Here is a 22,036-nt window from a genome sequence, read left to right on the forward strand (position 1 = left end):
TGGGCTGCAGCGCGTGAGCCGAGCGGCCCTCCGAGCCCCGCCGAGCCCCGCCGAAGCCCGAGCCCACCCGAGTGCGCCCGAGCCCGCGGTCCCCGCCCGGGGCGATGGAGCCGGAGTTTGGTGGGGAGGCAGCTGCGCTCCTGCGGCAGAAGAGGGCGGCGCTGCGGCGCAGGGGGTGCAGCTTCGAGAGCCCCAGGTACCGCGGCCGGGAGGGGCGGAAGCGGGAGACGGCCGCGTTGCGGGGGGCAAAAGGGGGTGACGGTCGGAGGGAAACAGGGGCTGCGAGGCGGCAGCGCAGGGAGGGGTCGCTGCGGGCGGGCGGTCTGAGGGTATCGGGCGAGGCGCCCGGGCCAAGCGGACAGGGGTTGGGGGGCACTGGGGCGCCTGAGAGGCAGGTGCGGAAGGGGGGTCGCTCCAGAGAAGCACCTGGAGCGTCGGGAACCCAGACCTGACGAGAGTCCCGCAAAGCGTCGGCTCTGTGGCAGGCCCCGAGCAAAGCGGTGGTTCTGGGCGGATTTCAGGCTGTGGCGAAACGAACGTGCCCTGCCTGCCTCTTGTAAACTGCTCAAGGACAAGGGCGGGGAATAGCCCCACTAAACCCCAGGAAGGTCTCCTCTTCCTGGGAGCAGTTCTGCGCTGCCCCAGGACCCCGGCCGGCAGCAGGCTCCACGTCCTCGCTCCACGGGCCGTGCACACCTGCTGCCTCGCCGCCCCGCCCATCCTGGCGCGGCCGGCGAGCCCCTCGCGCCTCTCGGACCCGCGGGCCCCCTTCCCCCGCCGCGAGTGCCCGTGCCCCGCCTGGCCCCCTTCCTCTGGCCTGGGGAACTCCCCTGAGGTGTTCAGTTCCTTCTCCTCCCTGGAACCTTGACCCACAAACACGGGCTGCACGGCGCTCCCTCCGCTCTGCCAGACTCATTCCCTCGGCGAGCATTTTCCTAACTTGGAGTGCCTTCTCCCGCTCCGGCATCACTGAAGTTGGCCCTGCCATTTTTCAGCTCCACCCCCTCCCCCTGCGCTTCTTCTAGATGACTCCAGCAGCCTCCCCACCAGACCTCCCGTCTGTCTTCTCCCTCCTCTCCAATCCCCATCCTCACTGCCCGCAGGAGGGGTCTTACCGAAACTGTCCGCTGTGCTCCTCCGCCACCTAGCCACCCCGCCCCCACCGCCAGCCTGCCCCAGGAACCCTCCGTCTCCCTCCGCAGCGATGGGGACTGGGGTGGGAGACAAGGAGACAGGAGAGAGGACTCTGGTCCTCGCTGAGGCCAAAAAGAGGCTTCACTTGCTCGACTAAAAAAAACAAAGCAAAGCAGGATCCTAGATACGAGAAGTGAGGTCCTCGCCCACCTCGCCTCACCCCTGAGGTGCTCGCACTGCTGGGCCAGAGTATAAGCATCCTGAGAACAGGAGCACTGCTGTCCTGTCCACTGCTCTGTCCCCAGAACCTGGCTCGGGCCTGGGCCGTCACAGACATTTACTCTCTGTTGAGTGAGTTGATGCCTGACCAGCTGGTAATTCTTCTCTTAGGCCATGCCTCTTCTCGTCTGTGCCTTTACTCAAGCCTTGCTCCTTTCTCTGCTTAGAATAGTCTTTCCTCTCCTTGTTGGATAATGCCCACCCCTCCTGCTTTGGGAAGGCTTCCCTGGCCCTGAGCTCTGTGCTCTGTCCACAGTCCGCGCACACGACGCTCTTCCACGGTGTGTAATGACCTGGGCGATACGCCGTTGCCACTGGACTGGGAGACCCAGACAGATGCATCCTGGGCTGTTCCCGTGCCTACGCTCTTGTTGCTGGAACGTGAGGATGAGAGAGGGTGTACCAAGAGATGAGGGAGAAGGGACGAGCCCAAAGCCAGGCCCAGGCTTGAGGAAGAACATTTCCAGCGGCGCTGGGTGGTGGGACTTTCAGGTCACCCTGTGGTCCCTGCGGCCGGATGCTGTAGCCAGTGGCACTTGCGGCTCTCAACAACTTGAGAGCAATACTTGAAATACAGCGAATGCAGCTAAGAAATGGAGTTAAAATCTTATTTAACTTTCATTAACTTAAATTTAAATAGCCCCGCATGACTAATGTCGACAATATTAGACAGCACCAGATAGGAAATGTTTTTCTTCCTCTGAATTCTCACTTTCAGCACCGCCCCCCTCCCTGGTCCTCGTGACCTTGTACCTGGAAGACTAAATGACTTCTTGGCTTCCAGGGGGTTTTCCCCGGCTCTATGTAACACCCCATGGTACTAGCATACAGACCTTAGAAACAGTGATGACCACTTTCTGTTGATGAAAATACTTTATGTTGGCCTGGCTGGCGTAGCTCAGTGGATTCAGCGCGGGCTGCGAACCAAAGCGTCGCAGGTTCGATTCCCAGTCAGGGCACAAGCCTGGGTTGCGGGCCACATCCCCAGTGGGGAGCCATGTGAGAGGCAGCCACACACTGATGTTTCTCTCTCTCTCTCTTTCTCCCTCCCTTCCCCTCTCTAAAAACAATAAATAAATAAAAATAAAATCTTTAAAAAATAAACCATATTTAAAAAAAAGAAAATATGGTTGCTGGAGGACAATTTATTTAACTCATCCTTTATTATGGTATATGCACTTTATTGCCAGTTTCTCATTTTCACTAAAGGCACATTGAACCCATGTGCATTAGCCTGCGTGTGAAGAGGCAATCATTCCCTTAAGATAAACGTGGAGAAACGATGAGGATTATTGGATCCAAGAGAATGAACACTTGGCATAGTGCCAAATTGCCCACTGGAAAGTGGGGCCAGTCCACAGTTCTCCCACAAACACGTAAATGTGCCTGCTTTCACTCCGCCCGCGCTAGGCATCGCCATCTGCAAATACTCCCCAGAGCTGCACCTTATTGTAATTGAAATTTCTTTGTTTAATCGGGGGATGAAACTGTTCTCGTACTTATTTATAATGTGTATTTTTAATGAAATATACACATCCACTTTGTCCATTTTTCCTTTGGAATGTTTATTTTTTATTGAATGGGAGAGCTTTTTATTAGTTGAGGGAATTAATTTTTTGTCAAATATGTAGCAGATATTTTTTGCAGTTCATTATTTGCGTTCTAACTTTGTTTATGGTATTTGTTGATAAAGCTTTTACTATCTTTTAAAAAATTAATCAAATCTATTTATTCCTCCTGTTTGGGCTTAATTAGAAGAGACATCCCTAACTTAAAACAGATCAATGGCCATCTACAATTTCTCCTAAGTTTTGGGGGTTTTTTAAAATTCTCTTAAAGATTTCATTTATTTATTTTTAGAGAGAGGGGAAGGGGAGGAGAAAGAGAGGGAGAGAAACATCAATGTGTGGCTGCCTCTCACACGCTCCCTACTGGGGAGCTGGCCCACAACCCAGGCATGTGCCCTGACTGGGAATCAAGCTGGTGACTCTTTGGTTCACAGGCCCACGCTCAGTCCACCGAGCTACACTAGCCAGGGCTGTCTTTTGTTGTTTTTAAACAAAATCCCTGTTTAATCTACTAATGAGAATAGTCTCACTCTTAAGTGAATTTGTGAAGAGCTGCCTTCTGTTGGACAGAGTGGGCTTTTGTTGCCAACAGAAGAATTAACCTGTGAAACTTCATAACCATGCACGTGTGTGGGTCCCTACCGCATGGCTGTTGTTCTGGAGAGGCCAGGGCGGTAAGAGGGTGTATGGATGCCTGGGAAGTTCTGCAGGTGATTCTGCTGGGCGGCAGTGGTGAGAGCCTGTTTGCACTGGTGGGCACGTTGCCAGATTAGCCTCCCTTACTCCAAAGTCCCCACTTACTCCGCATTTCCTATGGTACCGAGTTTAAATGCCACTGCTTCCTGTTTAGCGTCTGGTCCAATAGTATTTGCTCAGTCATCTCGTGGACATCGGGAAAAAAGAGGCATTTCTTTCAGGATGGCAACTCTATTTGCTAAAGGACCCCGTCAGCTCTGCTGACTGGCCAGCAAACACAGAACATAATGCATGTGCAGGAGCTCGGGGCGGCCTGGGCGGGCGGCACCCAGGCAGGTGGCAGTGAGAAAGGCTCGCTGGGAAGCCTGGAGGCTATGGGGGCCAGGCGCTTATGCTGTGAAGCCACTTACCTAGATGTCTGTGTCCCGATTTGGTAGGAAGGCATATCATAGAGCGTTCGAGAACCAGGGCTTTGGAATGAGGCAGACCTGGGTTCAAGTTTCTGTCCTTGCACGTGCTGTGCGTGTGGCCTTGGACAAGTGGCCTAACCCCGCTGAGCCCTGGATAACTCATTTGAAAAATGACAGCCACGCCTGTCTCACGGAATGGAGTGGAGCGTTAAGCGAGCTGATTTATGCAAAGTGCCGAAACCAGTGTCTGGCACAAAGCATACTAAATGGTAACATTTTTGGACAAAAGCGAGTAACATTTATATGAAAGTTCTCCACCTTTCCCTTCCTTTGCCTTGCTAAAATCCTAGCTCTGCCCGTTCCATGTTTCCCCTCCCCTGCCCCCAGAGCAAAGCCCTGCCTTTCTTTCTCCCGTGTTGGAGCTGCAGATACGAGAACAGAGGGGTTGAGGAGGGTGAGAGGTGTGCAGGGTGCCGGTTAGGACTGGCTGGGAAAACACTTTCGGGGGTGATTCAGAGACGAGAGGTGCAGAAACACCTGCTTTGTGTGAGGGAGGCCAATAGGTCTCCCTATTGTGGTTGTTGCTTCAAGATATATTCCAAAAATATACCTGTTATCTTTTGTGACTTTGTGGATACGGTTAATGAACCCGAGTTATCTTTAACTGCTCCACGTCAGCTGAGCTGGGTCATTTGGGCCGCGGCACTTCACCGAGCCGACACAGGTGAGCCAGGGCGTTACCAAGGTTACCTACCAGCAGGACTGGCTCGCAAGGCCCACCCCAGAGGTCAGAGGACCTCTACGCTGATGGAACCTGAGGCATCCCGGGGATCGGCCTCCGAGACAGCGGATCCCGGAGCACACTCTCTGGACCAGCAGCACCAGCCCTATCCAGAAATTGGCTAGAAACGCACGTTCTCCAGCTCCGATCTGCTCACGCAGCGTCCCCGGGGCTGGAGCTCAGGAAACGGTGAGAACCGGCGCTCTCTAGCCTGACACGGTGGTTCCCAGTCCTCACGTGCGTGGGAGTCGCCGGGAGGGCTCCCGGGCTGCACCCGCAGACACGCGCTACGTCCCGGCGGGCCCGTGACTGTGTTTCCACCAAGCTCACAGGGAACGCCCGTGCTGCCGCCCCAAGGACGCAGCCGAAGTGGATGGTCCAACCACTCCATTGGGGCAACTCAGGGTTCTCTTCCATGACCGCGCTTGCAGCCGGCCCTCCAGCCTCTGTCGGTCGTGTCTACAGGCATAACCACGTCGCAAGGCAAGCCTTTGGGTTACCGGGCAGCTCTGTTGCCTTTCCCTGACCACAAAGGCGAAGCTTACTTCGTTGTACCTGTCACCCATCGTTCATGCCTGCGGCTCTGATTCCGGGTGACAGTGGAGGCTGGGATCACAGGGCGCAGACTCAGAGGCACGTGGGTCTCACTCCCAACTACCCGGCGGTCATCCCCATGGGGCAGTGTTTCAGCCACAAGCAGGACTAGTAACTCACTGGTATCTGTTCTGATTGGTGCCTGGCCAGCTGCTAAATGTTTTTAGAAGATTATTGACAGCTATGAATGACATGCCAAGGAGAATTCTTGGTTCATGCAATTGCCAAACGCTGGGCACGACCACGCTTTGGGAGAGGACAGGTGCAGGTACCCCAATGATGTCACCAGGAGTCCCGTCTCCTTTCTGGGTTGGCTTTCTTCTGCTCCACATCTTTCCTCATGGAGGCGAAGAAAGTGAACTATTCCAGGCATGCTTTCTACCAATGTGCAGTCCCAACAGAAAGACAGGGCCTCTTCCCATTGGTTCGAGAATGTTACAGGCTTAACCTTCATTGGCTCTCTTGGGTTCTGTGCTCATACCTGAACCAGTCATTTTGGCCAGACAGGGGTAAAACGTGCTGGCTGGCCGGGCTGGGTCACGTGCCCAGCCCAGACGTGAGGGGTTGGATCACTTCCATCCACAAGAGACAAAGACATAGCGATGGTCCACAGGATAGAAGTCATAGTACTGTTCAGTTGGCCGAAAAGTCTGCTGTTTTTTCCATAAAATAAGACATTTGGTTTTTTTATTTTTACCAATAACTTTATTGATTTGGATATTTTGAGTCTGTTGGCTATTTTCTGCTCTTCATTTCTAGTAGTAGAGGCCAGGAGTGCTGCTAAACATCTTCCGATGCGTAAGATGGCCCACAGCAGAGTTGTCGCTATTTGGCCCCATTTGGCCAAAATGTCAATAGGACCAAGCAACTCCGCAAATGACATTTGACATGTTCAATAAGTCACAGCACCTTCTCCATGCCTGCACAAGACTTTTTTTGCGTGTCTGTTGCGTTTTTACCTTTCTTGAAATAATAAAGCATACTATGCCAACAATGTCGCTTATTTTCTTCCATCCTCAGTGTTAAAATGGTTGCACAAAAATGCACCGATTCTGATAAGTTTTTTTAAATGAATGCTGATATGACAGCTGTCACAAAATTGTTTCAAATGAACTTAAAGATAACTAAGCGCCACTAGAGCCACCCTACAGAAAAAACATAGTGGACTTTTGGCCAACCCAATATTACCATAAGAGAGGTGGGTACTGGCTTAGCAAAAAAAATAAATAAATAAATAAATAAATAATAATAAAAATAAATAAAAAAGGACCATTATATCTGGGAAGCTTTCCAAAATACCGATGCCAGCCCAGAGTCACAGAGCTGGGGTTTCTGTGTGCGTGCGTTAAGTTCTTGTCATGACAGACTACCTTGGGTGAGCGGCCACACTGTGCCTGCTACATTTGGGCACAGTGGGCGCAGGGCCCTGCATGGGCAGAAGCTTGTGAGCTACAAATGGAAAACAACATATTTCCTACTTTCCCAAATATTGCTTCCTACGTAGCGGCTTCCTTATTAGTGATGCATCTAACCCACGCCTCGCAAGAACATATTTGATGCCAAACAAATGCCTCCTTGTTCCTGCATATGGGCGTTCCAGGCCGAGATTGGAGCAGAAAAGAACAATTACCCATTATGCATTGGGTCACCTACTTTTCCTCTCTTCCTTCTGTTTCTCCCGACTCATGGCTTCCTGACAGATTTTGTCGGTTTGTTTGTTTTTTCCAGGAGACACGTTTTTCCAGGTAGTTTTGTAAACAGCTATTTTAATGTGCGCTGTTTACATAGTCTTCCTTCTCCCATATTCTGTCATTATCCTTTTTGTGTGAGTCAGGCCTGTGACTGTTTAATCACAAATAAGTCTGCTGCTGTCGGCTTCTTGTGGAAACACAGCAGACTTCCTGGGAAGGACTATTAAGTGCTGCCCTGTATTGGGCTGACCTAATGGGCTCCCAGGGCCGGCAGAAGAAAATTAGTTTTCATATTATGTCTGCTCTCCGATGAGAAGGAGAAAAACCATCTTTTATTATTCACTAAGAGTTCACGTTAATACAAACCAGCTTCCTTTCTTGGAGGAAGACAGCAGTCAAATTAGTTTTGCTTTGGGAAGTTAATATGAGAAATCACGTTTGGCTGTCTGGTTTCCAGAGCTGAAGGTCCGAACAGAGATGCAGTCTGACAGATAACGCTGTAAGAAAATCAGAAGCGGTTTGGCCTGAGCAGTGGGACCTGCTGCTGGTTTTCCCGGTGGCGGGGGAGAGGATTCTAAAGCTACACGCGAATGCGGAGATGTGGGGAAACACAGACCACACCCATGGTGGTCTCAAAGCGAGGAGAAAGATTAAAAATAATGAAGATGATTTACCTTTTTCCCCTGTACTGTCTGAAATCAGGTGTGTGTTTTATACTCGCAGCACCCCGGTTCACACAGTAGGTGCTTAACAGTCAAATGAGGTTTGGGGCTACCTTACTGGACCGCGCAGGTTTGGGCCCTCGGGTAGGAGACGTTTGAAGGAGGCGTCGAGGCTTTTGTTTCGTCCTGTGCGGCGACTGACTCACCGTGAAACAGGGCAGGGTCAGAAGATGCGGGGCGAAGGGTGACAGGAACCTTTAGGAAAGGGAATCGCTAAGTAACTTCATGGGTCAGGAGGAACAACTGTGATGTGATGGACTTTGGTTACCCGTGCACTTAAGTCCCGAGTGAAAGTCACGCTTCGAGACTTAAAGGTGGAGCCGTCGTGTCACAGATACATGATGGCGTTAAAGACATTTTTATTGGGGGAAATTGGTGTCAATAAACACTGAAAAAACGGAGAGGGAATGATTTTTCTGTGTCAGATGCTGCTGATGGCCCAACAAAACGAAGAACTAAGAACTGGCCATTGGGCTTGGCGTGACGTGTCCGCCGGTGGCCTTTGACAAGAGCCGTTCCTCGGGGAGGGCGAGGGCGGGGGTCTCCCTGGACGGGCCTCAGGAGATAATGCAGAGGGAGGAACTGCAAACAGTGGGCATCAACCCTGCACAGGGGAGGGGGGGGGTGCGAGTTGAAAAACTGGTTGTTTGATTTGACTTGTTTTGGGGTCTTTTTTTTTCCTTTGGCCTTTGTTTTATAGAGATGTTTATATCTGCTGGGAATGATCCAGTAAAGGGAAAAGATTTGTGTAGGGGAGGGGTATATCACTTGAAAAAAGAGAAAATTCATGGAGGATGTAATAGCCGTCTTGCCACATTTGAAAAGGGTCATGAAAAAGGAGTCAGGTCGCCCCGCCTCTGGCCCTGAGCTAGCCCTGAAATCACCGAGGGCTCAGGGGTGATGAAACAGCCCGGACTCAGGGCACGGAAGTGCATCCCAGCAGCCAGTGCGCCCCACGCGGCTCACTCACTGCAAGACGCAGCACCGTTTGTATCACTGGAGACGTGAAAGCATCTATAGGCTAGACTTGTGTTTCTCAAGTTCCCTGTGTTCTCAGCCACACGCAGAGTTGGTCCAACAGTTTTTGGCGGCGCCCAGCAGAAGACTCAAAACCACATGTAGCAGGTCCGTGACAACGGCGCACGGTCGCTGCTCCAGGACGGCAGGGACCTTAGAAGCATCTGCAGTCAGTGTGCTGCTCTTCGGTTGCCCTTCAGCCCCGCCTTGCTCTTTGAGCAGAAAGCTCAGTGTTTGGTCCAGCTCTGTTTTACACTCACACGGCAGAGTTCCTACGCACCCCCGTTAGAGCACGCCGCCTCTGTTCGCCGCCCACTGGAACTGATGCTGTTGCACCAGCCGGAAGGGAGCGGTGCCCTGCTCTCCGCTCTGCACCGGGGCCTGTGAACTGGCGGCCTCAAAATCCAGTGTGACAGCGGTCGCTGTGACCGTTCGTGATCTGTTGCCTACCACAGAAAGCGCTCCGCCTCCTGGAAGCAGACGAGATGTAACAGCGATATGGGGGATTATGCGCTCACAAAGTTGTCGGCGGACTGGGACGGCAGACACCCGTCTGAGCTCCCAGGAACAGCTCCAAGCCCCCAGGACCACTGTGCCCCGCACGATTGGGGGAGCTGCCACTTCATAACAAGAAACCGAGTGGTCCAGAGGCTGCTGCCACCTTCACTCACTGCACAGCCACACTCCCGACTCTGCTCTGAGCCCCAGAGCTGCCACCGCTGCTTCAGAAAGCGACGGAACCCACCACCTGCCGCCTCCAGAACCGCCACAGCTCTGCTGCGGCCCACAAATGGTGCCCCGGGTCCTCTCCCCGCATCTGCCTGGCTCCGCTCCAGATCAGAGTCTCTCCTGAGCGCATCCGAGTTGAGGGACCTGAGTCCCAGGCAGAACCCCGAACTGCAAAGGAGGTGAGGACGTTGACCTTGTGGTTTTCTGGCTTCTGCACCCTGGAGTGGGGTCGCAATGGGCCCTGAGCAAGTGGCCCCACCATACCTGCCACACACAGCATCTTCCTTCGATCTAGCAAAAATAAACCAGACACATCAATCAGAAGTCGGTAGCACGCTAGGGAAGGTTCCTGAACGTCGGCGCGCCGCTGCGTGCCTGGCACGCCAGCCTGGGAGCCGCTTCAGAGGGTGCGGTGGTAAACACGGGAGACCCAGCCTCCGGTGACCGCCTGAAGTGGGCTTCCCAACCGTGAGTGACAGTGACTCCAGACTCTGAGCGCAAATGGAAGTCAGGACAGAAATGCCTGTCTTCCGGTCTTCGGAAGAGCTGCCAGCCAGGAAGTGTTTTCTAGAATCACTGCCGTCGGCCCGGCCTGGAGCAGTGTTCTGCAGAGGGATCGCCCGCTCCCTGCGACTGTCGGTCCTGACACAGCAGCTGCCTGTCAGAGACTGGCAAGAAAACTGAGCGGCTCCCACAGTGGCCTGCTGCAGCCACCAGTGACCTCATTCAGGAAAGGCCAAGCCCTGGCCAGTGCGGCTCAGTTCGCTGGAGCGTTGTCCCAGAAACTGGAGGGGCTGCAGGTTCAATTCCCCGTCAGAGCACATTTCTGGGTTGCAGGTCCAGTCCTGTACAAGAGGCAACCGATCAATATTTCTCTTTTGCATCGATGTTTCTCTCCCTCTCCCCGCCTCCCTTCCCCTCTCTGAAATCAATAACCACGTCCTGGGGTGAGGATAAAGGAAAAAGAGGACCAAATCAGCCTGACTGCATGCCCCTGTTCCAAATGACTCTTTCCCTCACGGTTGTGGCACTCACATGGTCACTATCCATCCAACCACTGTTTGCTGAGCACCTCTGTGTGCTAGGCACTGGGGACACACCATGGGCAAGACCTGGGGGTCCTGTTGCCATGGCGCTGACGTGCTAGTGGGTGGGGGCAGACAGTGTTCCAGCGGGGAAAAAGCAGGGCTGGGAAGCCTTGCATTGTGCTGAGTGCTGTGAAGGAAGAGGGGTACCGGACAGGGAGTGGCTGTGTGTGGGCAGGGGCAGTTTAGATTTGGGGACAGAGGGAATGTGTCCTCCCAGTGCCCCCCGCTCTGCAGGGGACTGCTGCTCCCTTGCCTGCTGCTCCAGCTCAGAGCCCAAAAGCGGATGTGGGTTTGGAGATAGGCAAGAAAGATGATCTGGGCTTGGGCTGAGGTCGTGTTCAGCCCCTGGACTGAGCGAGGCAACTCGTACAACAGAGTGGGCGTGGCTCTGGCAGTTTCTCGGTTCCTCGCGCAGTCGGGCTGAAGCTCCGTGATCCGTGCGGCCGGCGCTGGGGGCGATGCCTGCCAGGTCCAAGGAGCCGGAGTCGAGACCTCGCTGCCTGTCAGGCCACTCTGCTGCACGCAGGGGTCTACCTGCCAGTGTTTGAGCCGGCCCAGGGCCGCGGTTGTGTTCCTCTGGCCTGTTTCTCGCTGCAGCGCTGGGCCCCAGTAGGCCTGGCCTTGCCGCCGCAGAGGCTCACCCCCTGCGGCCCCGCCCCCAGCTCTCCGTGACTGCTATTGCTCCCTCGTGGCCATCGGCGGAGGGCTCACTGGGAAGCAGGCCACGTTTCTCATCACTGCCCTCCATTTAGACTCTCAGTACTAACATTCAGGGCGCACTGAGGGCTTGGGAGTCACCGCGGGGGAGGAGGAAACTGGGAACTGTGGCTTCTGAGAGCTGTCCCCAGTCTAATGAAAAACCCCACACTCGCCCTCACAGGCGCCCTGATTTCTTCTCCGCAGGCGCACTCTCCCGCGACCCCTGTCCGGGGAAGCACCTCCGCACTGTGAATCAGCTTTCTTCCTGCCACATGCTGGCAGCTTTATCCCGGAGCCTTGTGAAGTCTGTCTTGCATTTTTTGATCTTTTGTTTTGAGAGGTTCTTGCTCTTTCATTTTCTTGAGAAAACAAAGCTTGTATATTGTTCATCTGCTCCCTGTTAGAAAGCTTCTGATCTAAACCCCTCACCTGCCTTTGCAAAGCTCATTTCACAGGTCCGGTGCTAGTTGATTCCTGCCCGTTCATCTCTGAACCGGAGCAGTTCCGCCTGGGTCTGCGCATGCCTGGTGATGACAGGGGCCGGCCCCCTGGAGCCCCCTTGCCTTCTGTCTGAGCAACAGTGAATCTCTTTCAGTCCTTGGGCTAGAGCTCTGGCCTGGACTCTTCTCTGGCGGTGGAAGCGTACAGGGAGGGGCTGTGGGAACGTCCGTCTGACTGTACTCTGTCCCCAGGCGTCCCCAGATCTGGAGGGTCCCCTGTACCTGTGGTGTGTGCGACCCACGGCAGGACTTCCCTTGCATTTTCAGCTGTCCCCACGACCCTCCCTTTAGGACAAACAGGTCTCTCCAAAGAGTGCCTCGGTCGGTGTGATTTTCCGACTCATGGGCCTTTTTGTAGGGGGTTCAAATAGGCCTCTGGTTAATATCATTCAAGAGTTCAAACAGCTCCTAAGATGGACGTTTTCTTCTCTCCTTCAGCCTTGCTCAGGTTAGGCCACGACCTCCGCTGTATTAGAAAGCTGGGGCCCTGGGAGGAAAGAGGAAGCAGCAGCAGCAGCTCCTGCCCGAGCGGCCCGAGCGGCCCACGCTGCCGCTGCCCGGCCTCCTCCGCCCGCAGTCAGGCCTCGCGAGCACGCATGCTCGTTTCCCTACCGCGCTAGACGCAGAGCCGGGGTTCGCTCTCCGCGCATCCACACTCTGCTGTGCGCATGGACCTTCAGAGTTACAGCACGGAGGTGGCCATTCTCTTGTTCCAACGGGTTTCCCTCGACTATTGGGCTATTTTTGGTTATTTTCATGGGGTCCAAAGAGTTGTGCGAATGAGCACGTACTCCACCGGCTTCCCAAGAAGTTCTTCCACTGCTGGCTATTTTCAATAGCCAGGCAATTAAGATAAAGCATGTCAGAAGATTAGGGGACTGTACATTTTTTAAATTAGCAAGTTCAGACTGGGAAAGATAACGGAGATGAGTGAAAGGATCAAAATGAACAGTGATGAGGCCGAATCTGGGCGGTTAGACAAGGAAGCTGAAGAAATAGATGCAAGTATAAAAAAAAAGACCCCAGAAACTAGGGGTAGAGTTATGGCAAAAAGATAAAATGAAATGATGGGAAGGGTTTTAAAGAACTAGCATTTAGGCATTTTTAAACAAAATTTAAAGTGTAAAGGGCTAAAACAGAAATAATCTTAGTAATTCAAGATTAAAATAAAAGATAGAATGTAAGCTGTCGGAGGGGAGAGGAGTTAGGGGGTTGGATGAAAAAGGTGAAGGGATTAAGGAAAAAAAAAACCAAGCAAATGAACAAGCTCACGGGCACCGACAGCAGCCTGGTCATGACCGGAGTGGGGGCAGGGGTGGGTGTGGAAGAAGACACGGGGGCAAGTGGTGGTGGGAGGAGACCTGGAGTGACGAGCACACAATACAATGCACAGATGACATGTTACAGAATTGTACACCTGACACTGTATAATTTTATCAACCACTGTCACCCCAATGAACTCAATAAAAATAAGTTACACAGAAGACATTAAAAAGAGTTCCTTCTCATTTTTATTTTCCATTTTCAAGTCACTGGGTTTTGTTTGCTTGTCTGGCCGTCACTTGAGGGAGAGGTGAGTCGAGAGCCGGCTCAGTGGCTCAGAAGGTAGTTCCAGCCCCGGGAGCGGGGTGCCTACCTCTTCCCAGCAAAGCAGCCCCCCCGCCCCCCGCCCCCCAGCCACCGTCCCACCTCCCTCGCTGGGGCCCCACCGGAGGGAGCAGGCAGGCTTTGGGGATGCATTTCTCAATTTGTTCCCACGAACAACCTGTGCATCAGTTCAGCAAGCGCCCACTGCTCGCGTACTCTCTGCCCGTCCGCCCTCTGGACATGTGGGTTTGGTCCTCTGTGTCTGCAGTGCTGTGGGCAGTGTAAGTCCTTCCCTTGGCTTTTCTGGGACACTTCAGTGGGAAAGTAGGCGACAGTCTCAGCTCCCCTGGACGCACACTGTGAGGAGCATGAGGTCCCACCGCTAACCATTCCCCCAAAGCACTCCAGACGTAGCTGCCCCTTCCTTCCTGGGTGAATGCTGCCCTTTCCTCAATGAGTCCGTTGTGGTGTAAATGCTCACTGTCCTCATCCCTTGGCCTCTGCTGACCACACAGTATGGATGACGTCACTCATTGCTGAGGGACGCGGTAGAGTGTGGACGGTGCCTTCCTGCCCCCAGCACGCTCGGGCATCATTTCCTGCAGTGAGGGCATGATTCGGGCTCGGCGGGACCCCTGGACCCCTAACTGGCGAATGGGGCTGGCCTCTGGGTGGTGGTGCCAGCGTCAGCCAGCGACTGGCCCGCACGTCTCGTTCTCCGTTCTCAGTGCCTTTCCCGACCCCCTCTGCTTCAGTACAGCACTCCAGCCTCCAGGCCCGCCGATGGATCCGCTGACGAAGGGGTCCTGCGGGGGTCAGGTCGCACACTCCCTCCTCTGGAAAGCAAAGTCGTCTCTCTCCTTTGGCATCCAGTCCCTGCAGCCATGGCCGACGAAAGACCCTGAAGTAGAGTCCCAGGTCAACCTGTAAGTAAGTAACAGAAACATCATCTGTTCGGGCTCGCGTTCCCCGTACCCTAGAATCCCTCATTGCCCAGGGAGAAAATCCCCTTTTGTCAGGAGCGTAGGGAGGGAGAAGGAGTGGATATTGAATTGGGAGATTTCGTTTTTGTTCTTAGCGATGTCTTGTTCATATACTTTTTTGTTGTACTCAGCGATATTCATTGAGCACCTACTCAGCCAGGCCCCCCCATAGTGAGCAAAATACATTCAGTGCTTATCGTCAGAGGGTTTACAGCTGGTGGGACAGGGAGCCATTGATCAAGTAACTGCACAGAGAGATCCTAACTACTGGGCGATAACCACTGGGCGATAAGTGCTATGACATGCGTTGCCTTGATTCAGTAAAGATTTGCAGAATGCCTTCTATGTGCCAGCAACATACTGTGGATATAAGGAAATAAGAGATTTCCTTACCCTTGAATAGCAAATAGTATCTAGAGGGAGGAAATATCCAGTATTATTCAGAAGTGGTAATAACTGTCCTATAACTAATACGTTCGCAGGTTCTAAGTCCCATAGGGTGGTGACTGCGTTTTCCTGTTTGCTCCCGAATCCCCAGGGTTTGGTTGTGGTTGCAGTAATGTTTGTTGGATGAATGAATGAGTAAGTGATGGAAGAAGGTAGTACAAGGCAGGGCGCGTACCTTTCCAGGGGAATCAAAGGCAACAAGGTGCCCTAAAAACAAGGGAGATGCTTCATCCATTCAATGCAACGAATATTTACTGATGCTCAGGGTACCCAGTGCCTCTGTGGAGCTAATTCCTAGCCAGGGGCATGGAGCAAGATCACCTGTGGGGCTTAAGAAGCAACTTACGCCCAAGGCCCGCCCCCAGAGATTCTGATTCAGTGGCTCTGGCGTGACTAAAAGAGGGCCATTCAGGACCTTTCTCCGGGACCTTACAGCCTTTGCAGGGAGACACAGTGACCGAGTAACTCCAGGGCCGCTGGAGACGAACACACACCCGGTGCTGCAGGAGTAAGAAAGCTGCTGGAGCACGGGGGAGGAGAGGGTAGCAGCTGAGCTCAGCCAGGCAGGAAGAGCGAAGAAGGCCACCCGCAACAGAGCAAACTGCAGAGCTAAGGGAGCGGTCGGATCCATGAGAGTGTGTCCCGGCCGTGTTGGCAGGCGGTTCTCAGTCCCGGCTGCGCGTGAGAACCATCCTGGGATCTTTAAAAACATACGGAAGCCTGCGCCCCACCCCCGCCCCCAGGATTCCGAGGTGTAGGGTTGACACAAATCCCAATGTTTTGGAAAGCTCCCGGGTGGTTCTCACGTGCAGCAGATGTTGAGAATGGCTGCTTTAAAAAATGTGTCCACACACCAGTCAATACAGAATAGTATTGATGGAGCACCGTATATGCTTAGCTAAGAGGTCTGAACTTTATATTGTAGGCAATGGGGAGCCATTGGTCGCTTTTTGATGTTAAGAGATAATGCAGTTTGAGGCAGACAAGGTTCGCAGAGTCCGGGCACATTTATACCGCTAGTTCCGTCCAGTGGATTCTGCAGGGAAACCAGGCGGTCACTGCCGACTTTTCAGAGCCACCACCACACATTCCACAAATAGCCCCTGACGTCCGTTTATGAGAATATGGGAACTGAACGTTTCCTTGATTCCAAACTGAAATCTAAAATTTCAGTGAATACTGAATTTTCTGAGCAAAGGGGCTCATTTTTTGGAGGCCGCTGGTAACCCGAGTCCTGGGCAGCCCTGGCACACCGCAGGGGAGGAAAGGGACGCTGAGGCTCCATCTGCCGAAGGTGGGGTGGGGAGAAGAGTCCCTTCTGTCTTGCTCCCAGCACCCGGCGGAGGGACAGTCCTCACAGTTGTGCGGCAGGCACCGCCTTTTGGCTATAAACTACCAACCCCACAATGCGTCGCGCGGGTTATGCTGTCAAAGGGGCGGGCAGGACTGCGGCAGAGCCTATGAGCAGCGAGGAAGCAGCCCGTGCCGATGTCTTCTGGGCCCTATTGGTGAACCTGGCTAGGGGCGGGGCCAAGCCCTGGTGATAGGCAGCCTCAGGGCTAGCGAGGCCGTCAGGGGATTGAGTCGGTAGGGGTCTTGAAACTGATTCTACCAAAAGGCAGATGTTGGGGTCTCCGGGAAAACGTGCTAGAAAGATGAGTCTTTAAAAACTGCCAGTCTGTGTGCCACTCATTAACTCGTTCATTCAACCAACATTTATTGATTACTTGCATACCAGGTACTTGTGCAAACACCCTAAACACGTTTACTTATTTAGTCTTCATACACACACGCACGCACACACAACCCGAGATAAAGTAGCTACTGTTAGCTTCATTTTACAGATAAGGAAGCTGGAGGGCCAGAAGATTAAGAGACGTATCCAGGACGCACAGCCTGTAAGGGACCGCTGTAAGGGATTCGAACCTAGGTCTCGCTGGCTCCAGTGCCCACAACCTAACCTCACTGTGCTTAGCCCTGCAGTGGGGACCAAAGTGTTTATGGGATGCCAGTGTCTGCAGGGCATCATGGTACTGTCTAGTAATGACTATAATGGTACCACACTGGACACCAGTCAAGCTGACCAAGCACAAAGTGGGGCCTTGTGCCAGGAACTGTGGTGACACAAAGACCCACTCTCTGCCAGAAAAGGCGACTGGCATTTATTAGGCCATTTACTGAGGATGTTTGTGTTGTGGTGAGCCTTGTGCTAGGCACTGGGGATGCAAAGAAAACATCTCTTTCCAGACTAGGTGGGGGATTAAGAAAGTGCTGTTACCTAGGGCATTCTAAGGAGATTCTGGGCGGAGGAAAGACTTGAAGGATAGGAAGCTCCCCAGGCAGAGGTCGGGGGGACCTTCCCAGACATACGTGCATGTGTGCAGAGGCCAGCAGCACTGAAGCACTGTGGGTGTTGAGGGGACCACGAACAGTATGGTTTGGCCGGCACTCCCTGGGGAGTGGTGAGCAGTGAGTCTGGGAGGGCAGACGGGAGCCAGTTCACTGGGGAGCGGGAGGGCTTGACTGCCCTGCTGAGAAGTGGGATCCGACTCTTTAGGGCCGGGCAGAGCGTGATCAGAGTTGCCTACCGGAAAGGTAGCTGGTGTCTGTGGGCAGCTGGACTGCAGTATCCAGGCTGGTGGCCAGGAGACCTGTCAAAGTGGGCAGGTAAGAGACAGTAAGCAGGGGCAATGAGGCTGATTTAAGACACATTTAAGAGGAAGGTTAGAGTGCACCAGGGAAACTTACAGGTGGTGGAATGTGGAAGGGGAACCACGGAGTTTGACTCGGGCAGCTGGAAGGTCAGTCTTGCCATTAATAAGAGGACCCTGAGAAAAGACAGCACAGAATCCAAGATGGAATAAGACAAGGTCATTAGATAAATGCCGTCAGGTGCCAGAGGGGTCCCACCACATCTTGGGGGACAGAGGGCACTTAGGAAAGGATTTTTTGGAGAGAATAATGTGAACTGGGCCTTGACCAAGGAGTAGCTCCTTCCTTTCCTTCTTTGCTTTCTTTTGAGTGGATTTTCTGAGGCAGAGACGGGGAGGGGGGGGCAGGATGCCCCAGGTGGCCTATCCCGGCTTGCCTCCTGTGTGGCAGGAGGTCTGGAGAGTCAGAGTGAGGGACATACTACGAAAGATGTACTTCATCCTTGGGACATTGGCTTTGAATGGATTTCGAGACAGGCAAGGGGTGGATTGAGCTCTGATTTTTAGAAGCTAATTTCACAGCTATGCACAGTAGGGAGGCCAGGAGTCCAATGAGTAAATGGACTGGGGAGGGGCTTGTTGATTGTAAATGACAGAAAACCAACTCAAGGTAGCGTAAGCCAACAAAGGAGCATGTAGGGGGTCCTGTAACCAGACTAAGGAAAGGGACAGATCCGGCTTTGGGGGTGACCAGATCCGAAGCCTCAAATGCTGCGGCCAGCCCATTTTCCTCTCCCTCCTGCCACCTCCCATCACGTAGCCCTGCTTCCAAAAGCCTTGAAAGAGCTGGTTTGCTCCTGAGTGAAGGGCCACTTTATTCTAAAACACGGTGCGGGAAAGCAGGCTCTTCCATTGGCTGTTCAGGGAAAATCTACTCCCCTGTCCTCGTGTTTCCGAGAAGAAACTTCTGCTTCCCTCCTGTGAAGGGAAGGTTGGCCGACTGCCCTGTCCCCTCCCTTCTGGCCTCTCTCTCTTTTTCGGGATCTGATTTCCCACGGAGCTGTGTGTCGCATCCTGTCCCATTCCTGCGTGGAAAAGCACACCCGAGTCTTCCAGAGTCAGGTGCGGAGCCCCGTCTGCCCCCGCCTCCCCTGTTGGAGGGAGACTGACAGTGGAGACTGACGTGGCAAACCCGCTGGCAACCAGGCGTGCGCCCCTGCACAGAGCACACTCTCCCGCGGGGGGCTGTTCCCGGGCGGCGCAGCGGGGAGAGTGGGGGGTAGGAAGCCTGCTTGGCTCTCGGGCTCCGTTTGCTAATGAAACTCTGGCAGTGAGGAAATTGGCGTTTTGATTTCCATTTGCCTGGTTCCTGTCACTAATTCCCGACCAATTGCACACAGAGATGGGAGCGCTTTGATTTATTGACGAGCCTGCAAAGCTCCAACAACGACAATGGCGAGACAGGGGTGGGTGCTCTGCGTGGGTCTGGTTGGGACAGATTGCTTTGGTTTGGTTGGTTTCGAGTCTCCATCTGGCACGTGGAGAAAGCTCGCTAGACATACTTGTTGGTGTAAGTTAAGGGTAGCAGAGCAGAGATGCCGGTCAGAAGGCTTCTGCAGCGATGAAAGTCTGGGCTGAAGCAGAGAAGGTGGAAGTGGGAAGAAGGAGCAAGGGACTCAGAGACGTTGTGGGCTTCTGCGCACGTCCTCAGGGCCACACGGCACGGCCAAGGCTGTGCGTCGCAGCCTGGTGGTCATTCGCCCAGGGAACTGGATACCTAAAATGCAATGTGGCCATAAGAAAAAAAAATACAGGAGCTCTTCGGCACTGGTTTGGAAAGATCACCAAGACACATGAGATGAAAAAATAACACGGACGAGGGGCAGAGTCGTGCACAGTTTGCTGCTGTTCGTGTAACGAAAGGGAGAAGGGATGTGCCTCCCTCTTTCTTCGAAAACACAGCCAGCGCCCCAGAGATAATGCAATAATAAGCCGGGCTGACGATGGGGAGAGGAAGTGCGGGGCTGAGCACGCAAGAGAGGGGGGCTTTGCCCGTGCAGCCCTGTAGCTTGGAACCAACCCTGTCACTGTGTTATCTCTTCAAAGAATGAAATACACACACACAGATACACACCTACAACTTTTGCAAGCAACACCGTGCGGGGAGCAGTAACAGGGCCTGGTGACTGATCAGATGCTGGGCGAGAGAGAAGACGGAGGTGACTCTGGACGTGGTCCCTTGAGTGACGCAGCCGAGGGAGGGAGTGGGATTTGGGAGTGGGATTTGGGCCAGGGGTATGCGTTGGGGCTGCTGGAATGCCCAGGGAAGCGTGCCCAGCAGTGGGAAGTCGGAGGCATCTGTGGTGGGAGAGAAAGAGCCAAGTCGGAGATAGGGTTTGCAGAGTCGCTGGCGCAGAGGCTCAGGAGCGGTGAGGTCCCCGGGGAGGGAGATGGCCCGAGTGAAGGGAGGGGAATGTGGGTCTCCGTCCTGCAGGGGTGTCGGGCCGTGACAGCACGTGCTGGGCAGGAGCCCGGGCTCGCTCCGCAGGACACCCTGGCCCTGCGCTGAGAACGGAAGCTGCGGATGCCCTGCTCCCCACTGAGCTCCACATCCCCTGGAGGGGGGGCTGCTAAAAGCGATCGTTTTTCCTCAAGGAGGTTGTGCCATTACTAAGAACGGAATTCCTTTGACGATTCCAGTTTTCTATTCTTTCAAATGTTCCAGTCTTCACGGGCCGACAACCCATTTTTGGTGCCCACCTCATCGCAAAGGACAGAACACCGGGAGGACACACTATAAATAGTGGCTAGATGTTATTATTCTTTTCATCGTTGCGTCTAAGGGACAAGATGAAATAGTTTAGGCTCCCCTGCCCTAAATGGACGCCCGCCAACACTCGTTTCTGTAAATCCCAGTTCGGCTGTGGAAGCAGGTGGGTGGTTTTCTTGTCCTCTCCTCTGGAAATAGATGTGCTTAGTGAAAATTCGCTTGCCTCCTGCATTCCTATACGTTTGACTTATCTCTGTTGCTTTCTTTAAAGAACACCCCCTCCTCCTCCCCTCACCACTGTCCCTCCCCCACAGTTTCATTTTCTTAGACTATCTCAGAATCAGAGTAGCTTAGTGAAGTAAAAATTTTAGAAAATCTTTCGAATACAGTGTTTGACCCGAAAAGCACAGCGTAAGCTTCTTTGCTTGTAACTACGTGCTCTGAATGCGCCTGGGAGAAGACAGGACAGATAAGCTTGGAATGGGTCCAAACGGGTCCAGAAAAGTATAATGCGATGCAGAGATTATTTAAAAATGAGCCTGGGCCTTCTCCCTCTCCTAGGTTACCTCAAGGTGAAATCCAGCCCGTTCTACACCATTTATTTTTATGTTTGAGCCTAGGAAGTTTTCACTGAGTGGTATCGGCTCTGAAGGAGATCAGAATATGCCCCCTGAAAATACGCCACTTTGGCCTAAGGACGATTTCCAGCTGAAGGCAATTGAGAAAAAGCAGACACGGGGAGAAATCTCTGCACTCCCTCTACCTGCCTAAAAGCAGGGCAGAAACTTCCTTTTGGAAAGCCTGCCCCTCCTCCCGCCCACACCGGGAGGAGGAAAACAAACACCACTATCGGCAGGGAAGGCACGGAGATGAGTCTTCGTGCAGAAACCTTACCGAGTGACCCACCCTCAGAGGCCAGCAGCTGCCCCCGCTGTCCACCTGCCCGTGACTCCCCGCTCCCACGAGCCCCGACCCCTTTCCCCGTGCGTCGTCACCGCTCCACGATGTGTGGCCCTTTGTTAGAACGGTATATGGGCGCCTGCGTCCACCTGCCTCTTTAGGCTTGCTTTTCGGGGGAGCCCCGGTGCCCATCAAATTAAAAAGAAAACTCGTGTGCCTTTTCTCCTGTTGGTCTGTCTTTAGTCCGTTTGATTCACAAGCCCCAGCCTTAGAACCTAACAGGGTGGAGGGACAGTCTTTCCTCCCCAGCAGCCAAGTCCCTAAAATGAGAAAATCTCGGTAACAGCAAGTTCTGGCTTGCCCCTAATTGCCCCAAAGAGCCTCCTCTTCTCCTCCTTGTGCTGCGCGACCTCCGACCTCCGTCTGTCTGAATAGCTGTCGTGCTCAGCTAGACGCCAATGCCAAGGGCTCCATATGCATTTTTTTTCTCATCAAATAGCCCTGTGAGGAAGTCACCGTGGCCATCCGTGTGTGTTGAGTAAGTTAGCTAATGACGCCCCGTGTTACAGCGGCAGACCTGATGGCTCATCACAGAGCTGCTTCTTGCCTAAGACCAGGCAGCGACTGGTGGTGGGTTAGGCCAGCTAAGTAAACATCGGAGCACATTTATGCCCCTGCAGCTCCTGTACGCGTGTAGATATTACTGCATTGAAGTTTAGGGTCCGGTTCTGTATTTCCTCTGGGTGGCATTTAAAAATAAATATTTTGTTGAGCTGTAATTGATACGCGA

General features: G+C 53.4%; 1 protein-coding gene across 2 annotated transcripts in view; it reads left to right on the forward strand.

Moving 5' to 3' along the window:
• The window catches only part of GARNL3 (GTPase activating Rap/RanGAP domain like 3), a 117,320-nt gene continuing 95,284 nt past the window's right edge, over positions 1 to 22,036 (forward strand). For both annotated transcript variants that reach the window (XM_045846532.1, XM_045846533.1), the window contains exons 1-2: positions 1 to 196; positions 14,251 to 14,421. In XM_045846532.1, coding sequence (XP_045702488.1) covers positions 105 to 196; positions 14,251 to 14,421 — 263 coding nt within the window. In that variant the 5' untranslated portion in view covers positions 1 to 104. The remainder of the gene's footprint in view (positions 197 to 14,250; positions 14,422 to 22,036) is intronic.

This window comes from Phyllostomus hastatus, unplaced genomic scaffold (genome assembly GCF_019186645.2).
Source record: "Phyllostomus hastatus isolate PE091 unplaced genomic scaffold, TTU_PhHast_1.1 phas_contig_495, whole genome shotgun sequence".
NCBI lineage: Eukaryota > Metazoa > Chordata > Mammalia > Chiroptera > Phyllostomidae > Phyllostomus > Phyllostomus hastatus.